At 36.9% G+C, this 18,704-nt stretch overlaps 1 protein-coding gene across 5 annotated transcripts in view; it reads right to left on the bottom strand.

The window, feature by feature from the left end:
* The window catches only part of Sh3gl2 (SH3 domain containing GRB2 like 2, endophilin A1), a 200,095-nt gene that overhangs the window by 34,747 nt on the left and 146,644 nt on the right, over positions 1 to 18,704 (bottom strand). For 2 of the 5 annotated variants that reach the window (XM_078047682.1, XM_078047681.1), the window contains exons 1-3: positions 15,111 to 15,179; positions 3,562 to 3,649; positions 1,616 to 1,688 (exon numbers count right to left, since the gene is read on the bottom strand). Coding sequence is in view for 3 of the 5 variants with exons in the window: in XM_078047681.1 (XP_077903807.1) it covers positions 1,616 to 1,661 (46 nt within the window). In the remaining 2 variants the exon portion in view is untranslated. Of the gene's footprint in view, positions 1 to 1,615; positions 1,689 to 3,561; positions 3,650 to 15,110; positions 15,180 to 18,704 lie in introns of those variants that run through there. The other 3 variants (XM_078047679.1, XM_078047680.1, XM_078047683.1) reach the window with 2 other exon arrangements.

The raw sequence follows: 18,704 nt of genomic DNA, 5'->3' as shown, positions 1-18,704 counted from the left end.
TCAATAAACGTATTTCTCTCCCTGTCCCCTATATTTAGCCCCAAACTGTGAATTACTAGCATAATTCATGTGTGAATCTCAGGAAATCATAGGGTACTTTAATATCCTATGCAAAAATAAAGAGAAAAGTTTCTTGCCCAAAACAATTATTTCCTGGGGTGAAGCAGGATAAGTAGTTCTCTTTTCAAAATCTGACCAATTACTGTTGTCTAAATATTATGGCCTAAGCATACAGCTAAGGTATCTTTGTATTTCTGTGGAATAAAAAGGTTATGAAGAAGGCTTTGGGTAAAAATTAGGGGCTTGTATTTTGTTATTTTTTTATGTAACTTGCCAATAACCATTTGAAAATTTCTTTGGTCTGCTATCAATTAAATTCCTGGTTCCCATCCTTTCCCATATTTTTTTCTATATTTTCCACCCTCACATTATCTCATCTCTAGCATGTTTTAAGAAAAAAAAAGAAAACAGAATGTTATTCCCACATAGTTTGTTCATCTTCAAAATAGCAGCTGTGCTGCCATAGGTAAACAAAATGTGATTGAAAGCTGCAACACGGGGGCTGGGCGGGGGGTGGTGGCAGGAGAGAGTAGCCCTACTAGGAGCACTGGGACGTCATTTGATCTCAAACACTCCACTTTCCTTGTTTCTTGCCCACTTAGGCTCTGTATCCAGACCCACCAGGGCTGAGACAGTCTCCTGCACCATCTTTCCAAGAACCACCAGGGACATGGCAGTCCAACCTAAAACTCCCAAAGAAACTAGTCTCAAAATCAAATGCTTCCAAATATCCGTATATTTAGCCCTGCTTTGAGTTTTACACCCTGTGGTCAGGAACAGATATAGAGAAAGTATAATGAGGAGGCTTATGATATAGGTTGTTCTACTTTGCTACACATTAAGCCTATTGAAAGAGCCAGTTCTATCTGGTTATCTTTTCAAAGTATAGCTGCATTATTTCTATTACAATTCTTTCCTCTAAGGTTAGAAGAATCAGAATCAAAGACAACCCTCTGATGCCAGAAGAACAAAAACCCTTTGTATTTCACCAAAGTATTCACCTTCCGACTTTTTTCACATCTTCTGGGATTATATCTTATCTTAAAAATACATACATTTTATTCCTTACCATCTCTTGCAAATTAAAGGTCAAGTGATAAGAGCATGAGACATGACATTATATGTCAATCAAGCTGTCCATGCACACCATTTGTTAAATACACCATGGTTGGATAAAATATCACAGATCCTCTGGTTACTGCAAAGTAAGCTTTAAAAAATCACCCTCCTGGGCTGGGAATGTGGCTCAAGCGGTAGTGCGCTCGCCTGTCACGCGCGCGGCCCTGGGTTCAATCCTCAGCACCACATACAAACAAAGATGTTGTGTCTGTCAAAAACTAAAAAATAAATATTAAAAAATTCTCTCTCTCTCTCTCAAAAATAAAAATAAAAATAAAAAAAGTCACCCTCCCCCAGTTGAAGTGCTATATGTGATGTCACTGAACCTCCAGAAAAGCAGACTGACGAAGAAGCCCACCAAACTGAAAATGTCTATCAAAGAGAAGCTAAAGATTAATTGGGAGGCATGCTAAATACAGGTAAGACAATCCCTTACCTGGATTAGGTTGAAGGTATTCAATTGTTTTAGTCATTATTTCCATCACAGCCCTGCTGGTGACATCCACTTTCTGAAATGAGAAAATACACATCCTGAATGACAGAAATCATTAGTGTTTTTGTTAAGTCTATAGAAAACCACTATTGGGATAATAGAGTAATATCAAGTCCAGCAGTAGAAGGTGAGGGACTGTGGGGAAATGCTAAAAGGAATAATGACTGTCTATCAAGATCTGAAAAACATATTTATTCAAGGAGGAAGCTAGTAATTGCCTAAAATTTGTTTCAAAATATGCTTCATTATCTTCTGGCAAATATAAGATTGAGACAGTGAATCATACTTTTTTTCCAGAGGCATTTAATGGATGTCTATGAAGAGCCACGTATGGTGGCAGATTTCACTGCTCAAAAGAAAAAATAATGTGCCAGGTGTGATGGGGCCTGCCTGTAATCCTAGGGGCTTGGGAGGCTGAGGCAGGAGGATCACAAGTTCAAAGTCAGCCTTAGCAATTTAGTGAGGCCCTAAACAACTTAACAAGACCCTGTTTTAAAATAAAAAATTAAAATTAAAAAGCCTGGGATATGGCTCTATGGTTAAGTGTCCCTGGTTTCAACTGCTGCTACCAACTAAATAAATAAATAAATGACAGAAAAAGAGAAAAGAATGCAGTATCAACTCTGCTTACTCAAGTGTGAGAAGGAAAGATTGTATTTAACTTCTAAGAACATCCTAAGGATACAAAAATCTTCAGTTAACATATTTGACCAATCCTTGAACATAAGGTAAACTCTAAATAAAAACTGTGATGTTAGAGTCTATCTCAAAAAAATTCTGCGTGGTCAGCACTTGCTGTTCACTAAGCCCTCCCTGTCAGGCCCGTCTTCCCATGGGAAGAGATGATGGAAACTACTCAATGCAACCAGATCCCCTCCACCTTGCTCCACCAAATCCTTTCTTGTCAACATGTATGGTACATTCATTCACACTATAGGGAAAATGACTGATGGAAATAAATGCATCCATGTGTTCCAGGTACATGCACGTACTATATGGCATATGTATCAGGCATAGGAGGCAATTTTAATAGTGAAATTTGGATATTAAGTGCATGAAAATTTTTTCATCTGTTTATTGGAGATCAAGGGCTCCTCCCTCAAATCTAAAAAGCTTCCATAGTTTATTGTATACACATATAAAATCAGCCTTGCATGGTGTAAACCTCCTTGTATTCCATAATCTACCTATTAAAAGATTTCATCTTGCAGTTCAGTTTTCAATGCTTAATAATCTCCCATTCCATGACAGTCACATAACTCTTTGTATGCACTGTTACAGGGATAAACAGAGGAAACAAATTTCTTTTGTCAAGGAATTATGGTATAAAACTATCTTTAAAAGCATACTATTTCAGATTTACTGGCTTGCAAATGAGTCTTGTACCAAGTCCTTTTGATTGACTCAACTTCTTTAAAATTTATTCTCATTAGTTATACATGACAATAGAATGTACTTTGAAATATTATACATACATGGAATATAATTTCTCTTTCTTCTATTTGTACTTGTAGAAGTACATAGGTCATGTAATCACATACGCATATAGGAAAGTAATGTCTGACTCATTCTACTATCTTTCCTATTCCCATTCCCTCTCTCTTCTCTTAATTCCCCTTTGTCTAATCCAAAATATTTCAATTATTCCCTAACTCCCACCCCTATTGTGAGTTATCATCCACATATCAGAGAGAATATTCAGCCTCTGTTTTGGGGGGATTGGCTTATTTCACTTAGCATGATAATCTCTACTTTCTTTGAATTTTTTTTGTTAATTTATTTTGAAATAACAATAATATAGACAGTGAATGTAAGCATAAGTAACACTTTTTTTAAAAAAATCTGTATTTTCAGAAAAGATATTGTGAATAAAAAAGTGGCAGTTTTACAAATCTTTTAAATGTCTTCCTTAATGGGAGTCAGCTGGAATCTTCTAGCAGCTTCCACATTCAGTCTGTTGCAATGTACTGGTTTGTGCTGAAATATATCAAGGAAATCCAGCATCATACAGATATATAGTAGAAAAAAGGGAAAATAACTTATTAGGCTTTACAGATAATTGTGAATATTCATTGACAAGAAGGACTTAAGGTCCATCTCAGTTGCACTCTACTAGTCTACCGTGTATTTTTATTTTTTATTTGTTTATTTATTTTTTATTAGTTGCACGTGACAGTACAATGATCTTGACATATCGTACATTTGAATCAAATGGGGTATAATTTCTCATTTTTCAGAGTGTACAGGTTGCAGAATCACTTTGGTTATACAGACACATATATGCATACAGCAATACTAGTGTCTATTTTATTTTGCTGCCCTTCTTAACGCCCCTTCCCCACCCCTCCCCTCCCATCACTTTTTTCTACCCAATCCAATGTGACACATTTCTTTTTTTTTCCTCTCACATCATCATACATGTATTTTGTATAACGATAAGGGTCTCCTTCCATCTTCCATGCAATTCCCCTTCTCCCTCCCATTCCCTCCCACCCAATCAACAAATGGGCCAAGGACCTGAACAATCTGCAGTAAAATTTAAGGTCTGGTGTTGTGATACCTCTTGCTTTACTTTTCTTGCTATGGATTTCTTTGGCTATTCTGAGTGATTGACTCAAATTTTTAAGAAGTTTTGGGATGGAACATATAGTTCGGAGATTAGTTCTAAAAAGAACAGTAGCCCTTGGAGTTATGCACTGCATGCCTTCTGCTACCACACATGGAGGTCCTGGTAGTATTAGTAAAACGTCAGTATCTATGTCCTCAAGTCATGGAATGGTTTAGGGTCAGGACAATGAATCCAAAGGGTATATGCAGAACAAACATGCAGAAGCTTCAGAGAACATGAGTGGTAGGAAGACAAATGCAGATCACCTGCTAACTATATATCAGGCATTAAGGAAGAAGATGTTGGATATATCCAGAAATCCTCTGGCTATGATAGGAAGGGAAACAGTTCCAAAAATCAAGATTTCTAAGAAGGAGTGCCAGAAGACTGGAACTGTCAGATGACCCTGATGTCTTCTGCTGCTAGAAGACCAATTATTTCTAACTTTCTTCCTTCTCTGTCCTTAATAATAATAATAACCATTACTATCACAAGATGTTTTCTATTTGTCAAAAACCAGTCTAAGGGATTTAAATATTGTTACATGGATGAGGAAATAGAGCCTAGGACACCTGCTTCAGAGACTGTGTTCCTAAACACTACCCTATATCTTCCTTAGAGGACAGGCAGCAGGGGAAGGCCCCAGCCTGAGGAGAGATACCAAGTCAGAGTTGAGAAGGAGTTTGTACCCTCCCCCACATGGACAAAGAACCTGACAGCAGTCAACCAAAAAGGTCAGGAGGAAAGCAGCTGTCATCCCATCTTCTGTTTCATTTTGAACGTCCTCAAATTCTATAAAGCTCCAATCACAAAATTATTCCACCCTGAGCCCTACAGAAGGAGGACTCTCCCATGCTGAGCTGCTGAGCCACAAATTCTCAGTTCCAAAGGTGCCTCTGCAGAAGCTGGTGCCAACAGCACACACCTCACATTGTCCACAGGAGATTCAGCAAGGAAGGCTGTGAAACGTAGTTGTCATTCAAGTGGGGGAACCCCTAGCCCTACCAAGCTTTGTAAATATAGAGCTTAACTACTAAGGCTCTCTACAGAGAGGCCATTCACTTGGTTAAAGCCAGTAGTCCCAGAGGCACAGGGATCTTGGAGATACCAATATTAGAGTACCATTTTGGGTACCTAGAGTGGATTCAACCTTTAAAAGACTTGGGAATAGAAAGTATTCCAGTGTTACTGATGACTTGACTAAAGTCTCCCAGGACCATTACAGGTCCTGTTGTCCACTGAGGCTGACTCCTTCAACCTCTCTGGTTACCTAATCCAGGCATCATACAGAACCAGCTCTATCCAAGCACTGTTGATCAGAGCATAAAATGGGCTTCTTTGTAAGTCCATCTTTGGGGAAAAAACTTTATCCAGTAGAATTATTTGTGTATTTTCTTTTCACAACATACACCAACAGGGAACAGCTTTTAGCAAATCCATTCATGGGCCCTTGATCTTTATGTACTCTGACAGATAATCACTCGATTAAGTTAATAACCATAAGAAGAAGAGACCAGAAGCACAATTAGTCAAAAGCCTTGATTTTTCAAAAGTGAGAGTCTTAAGGCCTAGAAAAGGGAAGGAGCTCCCTAGGGTCACATAGCTAGTGTTATTATGGGAAGCAAACTCAAGGTCCTGGATTAGGTTTCTAAGAAAGAGTACTAGAGCTGAATTGTCTCATGACCATTTGCTATTCCAGAGTCATCTGCCAGGAGGAGGCTGACTAACTTCTCATCTCTCTCCATCTCTGTCCTCAATAATAACGTTCAGGATTTTTGCTAGGTTATACTGTATTGGCCACAGACAAGCCATGGATCACAATCCTAAACGTGCCTTGCAAGGTACTGGCTAGGAAAGCTATACCTTAACTGGCAAGAACATATTCTCTTATCAGAACTGATAAAATGAACATGAAGAAGATGTACCCTTACATCATTTATTATAAGCAAGAGTTTATTTTCACTTAAGAAAAACACAGTGTAACTTTGAAATTATGACATATAGTTCTTTATTTCTTCAATTCCCCAATTTTCCAATTACTTAAAAATAAGCTTTGATCATCCTAAATTACAGCAACTTCCATTTTTGTGAGCTCCTGAGCTAACTATTCTTGCCTGGGACTAGTAAGGAGGATGGTAGAGTAAGGCTCTTTAAAGGAGGTGAAAACATAAATATCTGTAAATATAGGCATGTTTTTAGGAAATAAAAACCTTTGAGTGAAATAAGGTTTTTTCCTAAAGGTAAAATCATGGGCATACATTCTGGGTATTTTCCTTCAATTTTCTCAATGCCAAGATTTTAGCAACTTCGAATATTTTAGAGTTAGGAGGTCCTTTCTCTACTATCCAGTCTTATAATTTACAACTTCAGAGAGGAACAAAAATAGCTGTCAATTTTCTTTACTTACTATAATAGTTTTGTCTTCATGCTAAGTCAGAGTTTGGCAAACTGTAGTCAATGAATCAGATAAGGCTGGTCACTATTTAGTCTTACATTTTTTAAATGGAAAAAGAAATTAAAATAAGACTACTATATTGCTCATAATTCTAAAGGTTTTGTAAAACTCTGCTGTATACCCATCCGGTCCTGGGCTTTTCTTAGTTGGTAGTCTTTTGAAGGTTTCTTCTATTTCTTCAATTGATATTGGTCTGTTTAGGTTGTCTATATCCTCCTGACTCAATCTGGGCAGATCATATGACTTAAGAAATTTATCGATGTCTTCACCGTCTTCTATTTTATTGGAGTATAAGGATTCAAAATAATTTCTAATTATTTTCTGTATTTCTGAAGTGTCTGTTGTGATATTGCCTTTTTTCATCCTGTATGCTAGTAATTTGAGTTCTCTCTCTTCTTCTCTTCGTTAGCCTGGATAAGGGTCTGTTGATTTTATTTATTTTTTCAAAGAACTAACTTTTAGTTTTGTCAATTTTTTCAACTGTTTCTTTTGTTTCAATTTCATTAATTTCAGCTCTGATTTTAATTATTTCTTGTCTTCTACTTCTTTTGCTGTTGTTTTGCTCTTCTTTTTCTAGGATTTTGAGATGAAGTATGAGATCATTTATTTGTTGGTTTTTTCTTTTTTTAAGGAATGAACTCCAAGCAATGAATTTTCCTTAGAACTGCTTTCAATGTGTCACATAGATTCCGATATGTTGTGTCTGTGTTTTCATTTATCTCTAAGAATTTTTAAATTTCCTCCTTGATGTCTTCTATAACCCATTGATCATTCAGTAACCTATTGTTCATTTTCCAAGTGATGCATGATTTTTCCTTCCTTCTTTTATCATTGATTTTCAGTTTCATTCCATTATGATCAGATAAGATGCATGGTATTATCTCTACTCCTTTATATTGTCTAAGAGTTGCCCTGTGACATAATATATGATCTGTTTTTGAGAAGGATCCATGTGCTGCTGAGAAAAAAGTGTAACTGCTTGATGTTGGGTGGTATATTCTATATATGTCAATTAAGTCTAGGTTATTAATTGTGTTATTGAGTTCTATAGTTTCCTTATTCAACTTTTGTTTGGAAGATATGTCCAGTGGTGAGAGAGGTGTGTTGAAGTCTCCCATGATTATTGTATGGTGGTCTATTAGACTCTTGAACTTGAGAAGAGTTTGCTTGATGAAAATAGCTGCACCATTGTTTGGGGCATATATATTTATGATTGTTATGTCATGTTGGTGTATGGTTCCCTTGAGCAGTATGTAGTGTCCCTCTTTATCCCTTTTGATTAACTTTGGCTTGAAATCTATTTTATTTGATATGACACTACCGCTTGTTTCCGAAGTCCATATGAGTGATATGACTTTTCCCAACCTTTCACCTTCAGTCTGTGTATGTCTTTTCCTATCAAATGCATCTCCTGTAGGCAGAATATTGTTGGGTCTTGTTTTGTGATCCATTCTACTAGCCTGTGTCTCTTAATTGGTGAGTTTAAGCCATTAACATTTAGGGTTATTATTGAGATATGGGTTGTTCTTCCAGCCATATTTGTTTATTTATGTTACTAAATATGGTTTGTTTTTCTCTTTGATTATTTTCCCCCCTTTACTGTCCTACCTCCCACTGTTGGTTTTCATTGTTATTTTCCATTTCCTTTTCCTGTAATGTTTTGCCGAGGATGTTTTGAAGAGATGGTTTTCTAGCTGCAAATTCTTTTAACTTTTGTTTATCGTGGAAGGTTTTAATTTCATCTTCCATCCTGAAGCTTAATTTTGCTGGATACACGATTCTTGGTTGGAACCCATTTTCTTTCAGTGTTTGAAATATGTTATTCCAGGATCTTCTAGCTTTCAGAGTCTGTGTTGAAAGATCAGCTGTTATCCTGATTGGTTTACCCCTAAATGTAATCTGTTTCCTTTCTCTTGTAGCTTTTAAAATTCTCTCCTTATTCTGTACATTGGGCATCTTCATTACAATGTGTCTAGGTGTGGATCTCTTATGATTTTGCACATTTGGCGTCCTGTAGGCTTCTAGGATTTGGGATTCTGTCTCATTCTTCAAGTCTGGGAAGTTTTCTCATATTATTTCATTGAATAGATTGCTCATTCTTTTGGTTTGGACTTCTATACCTTCCTGTATCCCAATGACTCTTAAGTTTGGTCTCTTTATGTTATCCCATATTTCTTGGATGTTCTGCTCATGGTTTCTTCACAGTCTTGCTGAGCTGTCTATGTTCTTTTCAAGTTGAAATACTTTGTCTTCATTGTCTGTTGCTCATAATTCTATAAATTCACATTTAATGTCCTCAGACAAAGCTTTATGAGAATATAATCACACTCATTCATTTAAACACTCTTGATGATTGCTTTTGTGCTTCAAAGCACTGATGAGGAATTGCAAAAGAGACCTCAGAGGCCCTCGGCCCTAAAAAGCCCAAACAACTTGTTCATCCCTGATCCACAGTGCCAGTTTCACTAAGTATGCCATACTGAATCCATGAATGAAGTTGATCGTTTCACCAGCTGTCTCAGTCTGCAGAGACAAGATACCAGATACTTGAAGACACTGACTTGACCAGAGTGGGGTTACTGGTCCAGGGCCGCCTAAATGTTACCTTTCTTTCCTAGAGAAAACATAAGTCAATGCTTCCTGGACTCAGAGGGTGCACACACGAACAATGTGGCATTCTTTATGGAGCAACAAAAGTATTGCAAGACATGATTTCCTACTGTCTTAAGCCAAGTCATAACAGATGCTGCCACAGGGAAGCAAATCAGAGTTTAAGAGAATGTTAGACGTCTTAAATGGAGCATAGGTAGTTTGTGGGTTTGGCAATTGATAATAAATAGGTAAATTAAGCACCCACTTGGATATGGGGTAATGAATGGTGGTTACATGAAAGAAGTTAAAATGTCACATGGAACATTAAAATATTTTCAAATTCTTAAGTTTTCTATCACCAAAGTTAAGAAAATGCAACTATTAGGAATGTATACACACTTACTTGAGAACCATGGAATGAGAATAATTGAATAAGCAGGTCACAGAGACATGAATAAAACAGCACCTGGGAAAGGTTGGCAAGAAGATCCAGGCTGATCCAACAGTGAGGCTTTTAATCATTTCCTACAACGCAAGAAGTAGTTGTGCCTGTCCCCCAACTTCCTTGCTTAAAGGAAGATACCCTATGTATTCAGAAAGTTTGGTAGTGTTTTCAAAATATAATATTAGCAAAGGTGTGGTTACTAGAAGGATGGTGAAAAAAAAAGAAAAGAAAGTATTAAGTTGAGATTATTCTATCATTGACCATTATCATTCTTACCATTATTTTGCTAATCTACTTGAGCACTGCCTTTAATACAAATAGTCTGGAAATATACTATAAACACATAGTCAAAAGGAAGCTTGTCTTCATGAAATTTTAGGCCAGGCAGAAAGATGCCATTGAAGATCATCATCTGTGGGACTCCCGTTCCTCTCACAGCTTTATACAAGCAGTTGAGTATCTCAGTCCCATGAGCCACATCTTTGTCACCACACTCCATGAAGGATACACAATTGGCATGGTGGGCACCCATTTGCCCACTCAGAGATGTGTGCTACTCTAAACATGTTGGCTGCACTTTTATTCCTTTGCTCCCATTCGAGAGACATCTCTGGAATCTAAGTAAGAGTGACATCATTAAAAAGAGATCTTGTTAGTAATGCATTACTTGCTATGAAACTCAAGAGATGACTAGCATTCTTCACAATACAGCTAGGAACTATGGGTTTAGCCTGTTTCAATGTGGGCATGATAGGGAATTCAGTAGTTTCTGGGTCTTTTTTTTTTTTTAACACCTCTGATAGCCAAAAGTTCTTTCTATATTGAGCCAGAATCTGTCTACCCATGGTTTCTACCCATTAATCCCAGTTTTCCCACTTGGGGTTCAACCCCTCTCCAACTCAAAGACACTGTCCTATCAGCCTTTCCCCTCATCCCACTCTACCAGCAATCATCACCTTCTCACTCTCACTTGCAAGGACAGTCTTCTTGTTCTTTCTCAACATCCTGCTTTTATTAAAACTTGAGGCTGCCCCTTAAGAAGAATTCTGTTTACCAAAGGGCCTAGAAACATGTTTCTAACCATAGAACCTCTTCTAGTTAAAACATAGAGAATTTCCATTACAAAAAAATAACAATAAATAACAATAAATCCCTTGGCTAGGAATTCTGCATTATCCATACTTTCAGAGACAAGAGAAAAATTCAAGTAGTCTCTCCTCTAGGAAGCTTCCACTGATCTATCCAATCGAGTTAGGCATCTATCCTAGATCTACAGAGGTTTTCCCCATGGCACTAAGAACTATGTCCTATTTGCTACAAATGTATGTGTCTTTTTTTCCCCTCCAAATTGGCAGCCTCTTTCAAGCAGTGACTGAGCCTCATTTATCTCTGTACTTGGTACCCAGTATAATGCCTGACACATTATCATTTACAGATTTTCCAAGTGAATTAATAAACATAATAACACAACAAAAAAAACACAGAATCATTACAGTAACTAATAAAATCTGAGAAGGAATCAGAGAGCCCTCAAATTCTAGAAGTTTCATTTTTAAAAAATCTATAGCTTTTCAAGGAACAAACCCACCCAGTGTCTGTACCATAGTAATGAATTTTGCCTGTGTTTAATGAAGCTTGTAAGCAACAGATAACATTTAAGCCTAAAACAGAACCAATTTCATTCAAGGTACTTAAGAGGAGGAGACAGATCATTATGGAAAGGGTTCCTGCAGAGCAACATAGCCACAGGCTCCCCCAAATTAGGGAGGGTTAGGCTGGAAGGCTGGGAGACATGAGGGGATCTGACTGCATCTTAGCAGGAAAGCGTGGGGCAGCAATTAAAGAAGCAACCTCCAGGAATATCTACCTCTCTCTCCCAGTAGCAGCGATGCCTAATGCAGACCTCTAATTTATTTCGTTTTGTTGTCTAATTGCACATCTGAGAATACAGCTGAACAAAGGGCTCTCTACCTCAACTGTTTGATGATCAGAAAACCAATTGAGGGTAGACAATTCTTCTGAAGACCTGGGAACATTGAGCTAAAATATTATAATATACAAATTAACCGGAAAGAAAAGATTTGAGATTCTAAATCCAAAGCAAGTACTTTTCAATTAGTGCAAATCTTATAGCTTAAGTAAATCAATTATGGGTAGAGTCCAAAATTTGAAAGAGTCACAGATGAGACAAAGGATGCATGAAATAAGATGAAGTAAAATAATTTCGACACTGAACTGAAATCTAAATCTCTGAATTTACTTAGATAAAACCCTAAATGCAAAATCATTAGTAGGTCCTTTAAATAATTAGAAGTTTATTTTGTTGCAGGAACTCTGGATTTTAAAAATAAAACCTTCAGAAACTTTATATAATCGATCATGTGGGATTAGGCCCCAACTTCCTTAATAAGAGAAATGAATCCTACATTTCATCTTCATCCTCTAGGGACACCTGTACTTGCCTAAATAAAATACTTGTAAGATTCCCTTTTATTTTAATTAGCTTGTAAGACTCACATAGGTTTCATAGCAAAATAAGTCTCCAAAAAGGTCTAATGAATTGCTTGTTGATAAACTCTATTCTTCAGATTTGCTTTTCTTTTTAGACTCACTGAAGAAACAAAAATTTTGTCTTCACATAGACAGTGAGCTATGTGACTTATTTGCTTTAGTCCTGCAAGATGCTGAAATCAAGACCAACTTCCAACACTTGGTACTTAGTTTCAAACTTCTAAATCCCTGCCTAATCTGTCATAATGGCACAGCCCTGGCCATGTGGTACTCAGGAAGAGAATCAAAGGATAAAAGGAGGACTAAGCAAGACTGGGCACAGAGTGAGGCTGGGCCTAACACAGCCCTGTGGCTGTTCCTAGAAGGGGTAAGAACTCCACTATTAGGAGTGGAGAAGTCAAGACATTCTGGGAATGTGTGTCAGTGTTTAGAGACTTAGATGCTGTAGAAGGATGGGCAGAATACTATTCCCAGAACTATAAATATCAGTGGTTGACAGCTTTGGCTGAAGATAGGTGGTATTAATAAGATGAAAAAAAGGGACCAACACAGACATTTTAGTCCCTGCTGATTAATAAACAAAACAAAACAAAACAAAACAAAAAAACACAAATAACTCAATCCATAAATGGGACCAAGGACCTGAACAGACACTTCTCAGAAGAGGATATACAATCAATTAACAAATATATGGAAAAATGTTCATCATTTCTAGCAATTAGAGAAATGCAAATCAAAATTACTCTAAGATATCACTAAAGTCAGAATAGCAGCTATTATGAAGACAAACAATAAGTGTTGGTGAGGATGTGGGGAAAAAGGCATACTCATACATTGCTGGTGGGACTGCAAATTAGTATAGCCAATATGGAAAGCAGTATTTTCCAGTATTCCTTGGAAAACTGGGAATGGAGCCACCATTTAACTCAACTAACCCACTCCTTGGTCTATACCCAAAGGACTTAAAAACAGCATAACCCATTTGAATCAAATGTATGATATGTCAAGATCATTGTATTGTCTTGAGCAACTAATAAAAAAACAATGAGGCTTCTTACAATAGAGATTAAATGAGAAAAAAATTTAAAGATGTGTTTATTGTAAATCTTTATTGTACCAATAAGCCTGATAGTCCTTCAATGTAAATTTTTCTCCCAGCATCTAGTAATGAATAATGACTTGTATGTTCTTCTGATACCAAATAAAAACAATGAGTTAACCTCTTAATAGAATTTGAAAAAACAACAACAGCATACTACAGGGACACAGCCACATCAACGTTTATAGCAGCACAATTTACAATAGCTTAACTGTGGAACCAACCAAGATGCCCTTCAATAGATGAATAGATTTAAAAATGTGGTATATATACACAATGGAATATTATTCAGCAATAAAAGAGAATAAAATCATGGCATTTGCAGGTAAATGGATGGTGTTGGAGAAAATAATGCTAAGTAAAGTTAACCAATTCCAAAAAAAGAAATGCCAAATGTTTTCTCTGATATAAGGTGACTGACCCATACTGGGGTAGGGAGGTGGAGCATGGGAGAAATAGACAAAATCTAGATAGGGCAGAGGGGTGGGAGGGGAAGGGAGGGGGCGGGGGTTAGCAATGATGGTGGAATGTGATGGACACCATTATCCAAAGTACACGTACAGAGACATGAATTGGTGTGAATATACTTTATATACAAACAGAGACATGAAAAATTGTGCTCTATATGTGTAATAAGAATTGTAATGTATTCCACTGTCATGTATTTAAAAAATAAAATCAATTAAATATTAAAAAGACTTTACAAACAAAAAATAGCAAAACTGAGACAGTCACTGGAAATGATGTGGACAAAATGAAAAAAAGTTAAATCTATCTCTCAGGCCTCTAAAATATTTCTGATATAGGCAAATCAGAATATAAAGAAAAAATGCTTTTTTATAAAAATGTACAGAAACAAAATTCTTAATTATGCTTAAATGTATTTTCCAGGTATTATACAGGCTTGGGATAGCCTTTATCAAGTACAGGATTTGTACTCCCAGATCCATCATCATCAACAATTGAAAACCCAAGATATTTGCACAATTCAATACACACTCTTCATCATAAGCCTAAATACCACTTGCTATGAACAGCCTCAAAGTGAAAGAGAAAATACAGCTTATACCCCAGGAAAAATGAAATGAGACATTTTATTCATTACCTCTACCTTTATTTATTGAGAACCTGTGATCTTTTAGGCAGAACCCTAAATTAATTATATTGGTCTTAATCCTTAATAAAAATTTTCCAAGTGGGTATAAGTATTCTCATGTTATATATTTACACACTCTGAGCAATAAATGTACTTTGCAACAAGCGGTGGAAATGGAGTTGGAGCCAAGGCAGATATGCTCCAAAACTGCATTCTGTCCATACTACCCTGCTGGATCTGGATGGCACCATCCTGTCAGAAAGTCCTCTACAGTCAGAAAGTGACTCAGCCTTCAGCTTCTCCCAAAAACATTTGGGACATCTTTCTCCAACTTCTCCACTTTTCTTCCCACCTTACCCTCATTCAACCATCAGCTCCACATAATCCTTATGTAGAAAAGAGATGATAGGACCTACTAGGAGTAGAGCATTATGACACTCTACTTTTCACTGAGCACAGCACTGAGGGATGATAGGATACTTAAAATCTCCTATTTTGGAATACACTTCAAAAGGACAATATCTTTGAAAACAATGAAATGTGTTCTCAGATATCAGTAGAGAGCAGCTCCCCCTGGCCATCTAATGGTGGAAAACTTATGGCAAAGGAAACTCATGGTGGTGGGGACTTACCCTCTCCATCTCTTTGAAGTCATCATCTAGCTTGGTTCCTTCAGCTCCTCCAACCTTCTCACTTACTTTCTGCAGGGGGAAAAAAAACAAGAAAATTAATATAGTTTCTTTTACAAAGATGTAATTAAGCACTTTCAGAAACATCATTTTGTCATCAAAGGCTCAAAAAATTTTAAAAAATAAAAGAAACATCATTTAATGCACTCTCACAATCATTTTCAGAATTAGGTGGATAGTCCCATTTTCATAGTAAGAAACTGTGGTTCAGAGGGTTTAAAAACAACCTTCTGTGGGTATTGAAGCAAGTTTTTAAACTTCTATCTTCCTATTTCAATGCTGGTGCTCTTTCTGCTACATAAATCATCATACAAATATACCTAATCACTAACATTTTCCTTATGGAAGTTCTAAGGAGCAGTATCGTATAATAGTCATTTCCATCCAATAATGGCTCTTAAATGCTCTCTAGGTAGAAAATTGCTACTCCTTCAACTTATTCCTCAGTGGGCTATTGAACAGATAATCACAAGTATTTATCAAACTATTAAACAACAAAAAAAAGAAATCAGTCTACTTGATCTTCAGATAAAAGGACTTGAATACCTATCTTTCACAGCTCCCTGTAGCTCTCTACACATCCAGAAGGCAAACTATATGGAAAGATATAGTAAAGGTATTTCTTTGCAACCAATCACTTCCTATTATCATACATTTTATATTTATAAATTAACACATGCACATTATCATTTTCCACGTGTAATTTATGTTCATAAAAAATAAGCTGATATTTTCTGAAATAATTATTCAAATTAAGGATAATAAAAAATACTCTGATTTCACTGAAGATAGGAAAGAAAGTTGAATACTGATTACACAGGACTTCATTTTCCCTTAAAATACCCTAAGTGTAAAGGTAGTTAGAAGTATTTCCCTAAGATGTCATTATATTACATAGCTATCTCACACTGATAACCAATTATGTTCTTAATTTCCTTCACTGGCTGTTGGGCTGAGAGTCACTGTGGAGGATCCCCACCATGACTAAGGAACAGTAATGTCAGCAGCAACTTGGGTTATCCTAGTAAGCTTGGCTCATCTCTTTCTAAAGAGGCCTCTGATATCTAGCTCCAGCTCCTGCCAAGGAAGCTCTGATAAATGATTGTTGGAGCTGGAGGTGTCTTTCTTACCCTCACTTTCTCTCTACCCTTCTTACCTTCTTTCTGCCATAGGAAAACCTTCAGAATAAACTACTTTTGGGAAAGCTGAGACTTGGATTTCTATCACTCTGAATATCAGATGCCATCCCTTCCCCTCCCTTACCCCTAATAATAACAGAAGGAATAAAGTGTAGGGGCTGAGCACGGGAACTGACTCCTCTACTCTGCTACGTACATGGAGTTGTTATGAAAATTATGTGGCATAATAACCAAAAGAACCTATATCTGAACCCACAATGTATAGAGCAAATCGTAGCTCTCGTCTCTCACCAATAAAGCTTGTAGTTGTTTGTGGTATTTTGGTTTTTCTATCAGTTTATTTAACTGTCATTTCACACTTAAGGAAAAGTGCTAGTTTCTTCTCCAACACAATTCAATCTTAGGTTAGGTAAAGGTCTATGATTCAAACTGAAAGGTTAATGAAAACAATATTAATATCTTTAAGTTGTATCACTGACACATACTTTCATTTGTAATTTACCATTTAATGTGTTCCCCAAGAACTATGTAGAATAAACTTATGCAAACTGAGGATTGCATAAATTAAATTACTTGCCAGTTATAGACATTTTTAGCTAGGCAGAGGTGGAACCAGGACCTGAACCTTAGTTTTTCCACATCAACTCGCAGGATTTTTCAGATTCACATCACATCATTGAAGAGCTGTCCTTGGTGCTGTCCTTCTCTGCCTGCTGTTCAATCAGAACACCAGATGGGCAGATACAGATTCCCTGCCTTAACTTTCTGTATTCAACATCAGCCTCTTCCCCTGTGCCCTGAATAAGCTGATTACCAATTCTTTAAGCAGTCTTCACAGATCCAAGATTTGTCTGGCATCGATCTTACTAATGGGATCTAGCTCAGCAGCTAGTTTTTTGTTTTGTTTTGTTTTGTTTTGTATTTTTATACCTGCATCCTAAAGGATTTTTGCCAAACATAAAATGGAAGGGAGAGATGGAAGAGGTTCTGAACTAGAATCCAGTTTAGAATCTGCCAGTGGAATTCCAAGTGCCAGGACTTGATCTACAAGTTCATGTTCAAATTATAGAAAGTTAGGAATAGAAGAGAGAGACCTTAAAGGTTATTAATACCAAAATTTCCCTATGATCAAATTTTTACTGTGCCACACTAATTTCCTCTCTCACATCTGCTCAATGAAAACAGTTTCAATTCACATTACTCTTCATTGTATTCTTTTTTATTAGAGCTTTATAGTTATGAATAATAGTTGGGTTCATCCCAACAAATTCATATATGCATGGAAGTCAATTTGAGTTTTCATCTTGTTCTTGAAGTACATGGTTTACTATTAAATTTGGGCTGTGAAAATCAAATCTTGTTGAACTTTCACAATAAATACATATTTGCTACACAATTTCAGTTGTCATCTCCATTTTATAGAACTGTCTCCATGATCAAGAAACTCACTATATCCTAAAGTGCCACAGTCTGGCTGGGCACAGAATCACGAGCCACTCAAGCAGAAACAAACTTTATTTTTGAAAATGCCGCCAATACCCCGTACACGTCTGGGAAGAAGCCGATCCCCACACGCGGGGACCTGTTCCTCCCCCGGAATTCCCTCCTACTGTACTTCCCCAACCAATGGGAACTCTCCAGGAGTCCCTTAGCAGGCCGAGGTGAACAACAGGAGTCCAATATCCATATGAATGTAAATCTTAACATAATCATATCATCTCAATGGCTAGCTGGCGTCACCTTACAACCAAAAGTGCCATGCATCATATTACTTGGCTGTGGCGCTTAGCACTAAAGTTCTACTTTTGTCAAAGAGAATTATTACAGTTAGACACCTCACATGACTTGTGGATCAGACATTTAACTTTATTTGCAAAACGTATACAAAAAATCAGCCAGCTGAGAAATGCCACCATGTATAGAAATATTAGAGATTACCAGGGTAATCTTGGTATAATCACATTTTGACCAGTCCTAGGGAATGAAACATGGCCCTCATCCAAATCCCAAGGGTCTGTTTCATAGTTTCATTACCACAGTGCTCAAAGGAGAATAATTTTAATTCCCTTCTTTCTGCAACCATCACAAACTCAGCACCACAGTAGCTGGCTTACTGTATCAAATGAGAAACTGGGATCATTAGGTTAGAACTGACAACTGGAAACACACTGAGGCAAATTCATCAGTCCACAGGCTTTAACGCTTTAGCTTACAAATGCATGCACAAAAAAATTACAAACAAACAAACAAAAACTGTGTGGGAAGAGAGGAAGAGAGAAAGAAAAGGGAGCACAACAGTGAGAATGAGAATGTAACATAATTTCTCTTCTCTATAAAAGCTGCCATTTGCTCTGAGAGAAACAGTTCACTAAACAAGGTGAACGATGCTAGCAGTTAG

This window comes from Ictidomys tridecemlineatus, chromosome 4 (genome assembly GCF_052094955.1).
Source record: "Ictidomys tridecemlineatus isolate mIctTri1 chromosome 4, mIctTri1.hap1, whole genome shotgun sequence".
NCBI lineage: Eukaryota > Metazoa > Chordata > Mammalia > Rodentia > Sciuridae > Ictidomys > Ictidomys tridecemlineatus.
This window is presented reverse-complemented; position numbering and strand designations above follow the sequence as displayed.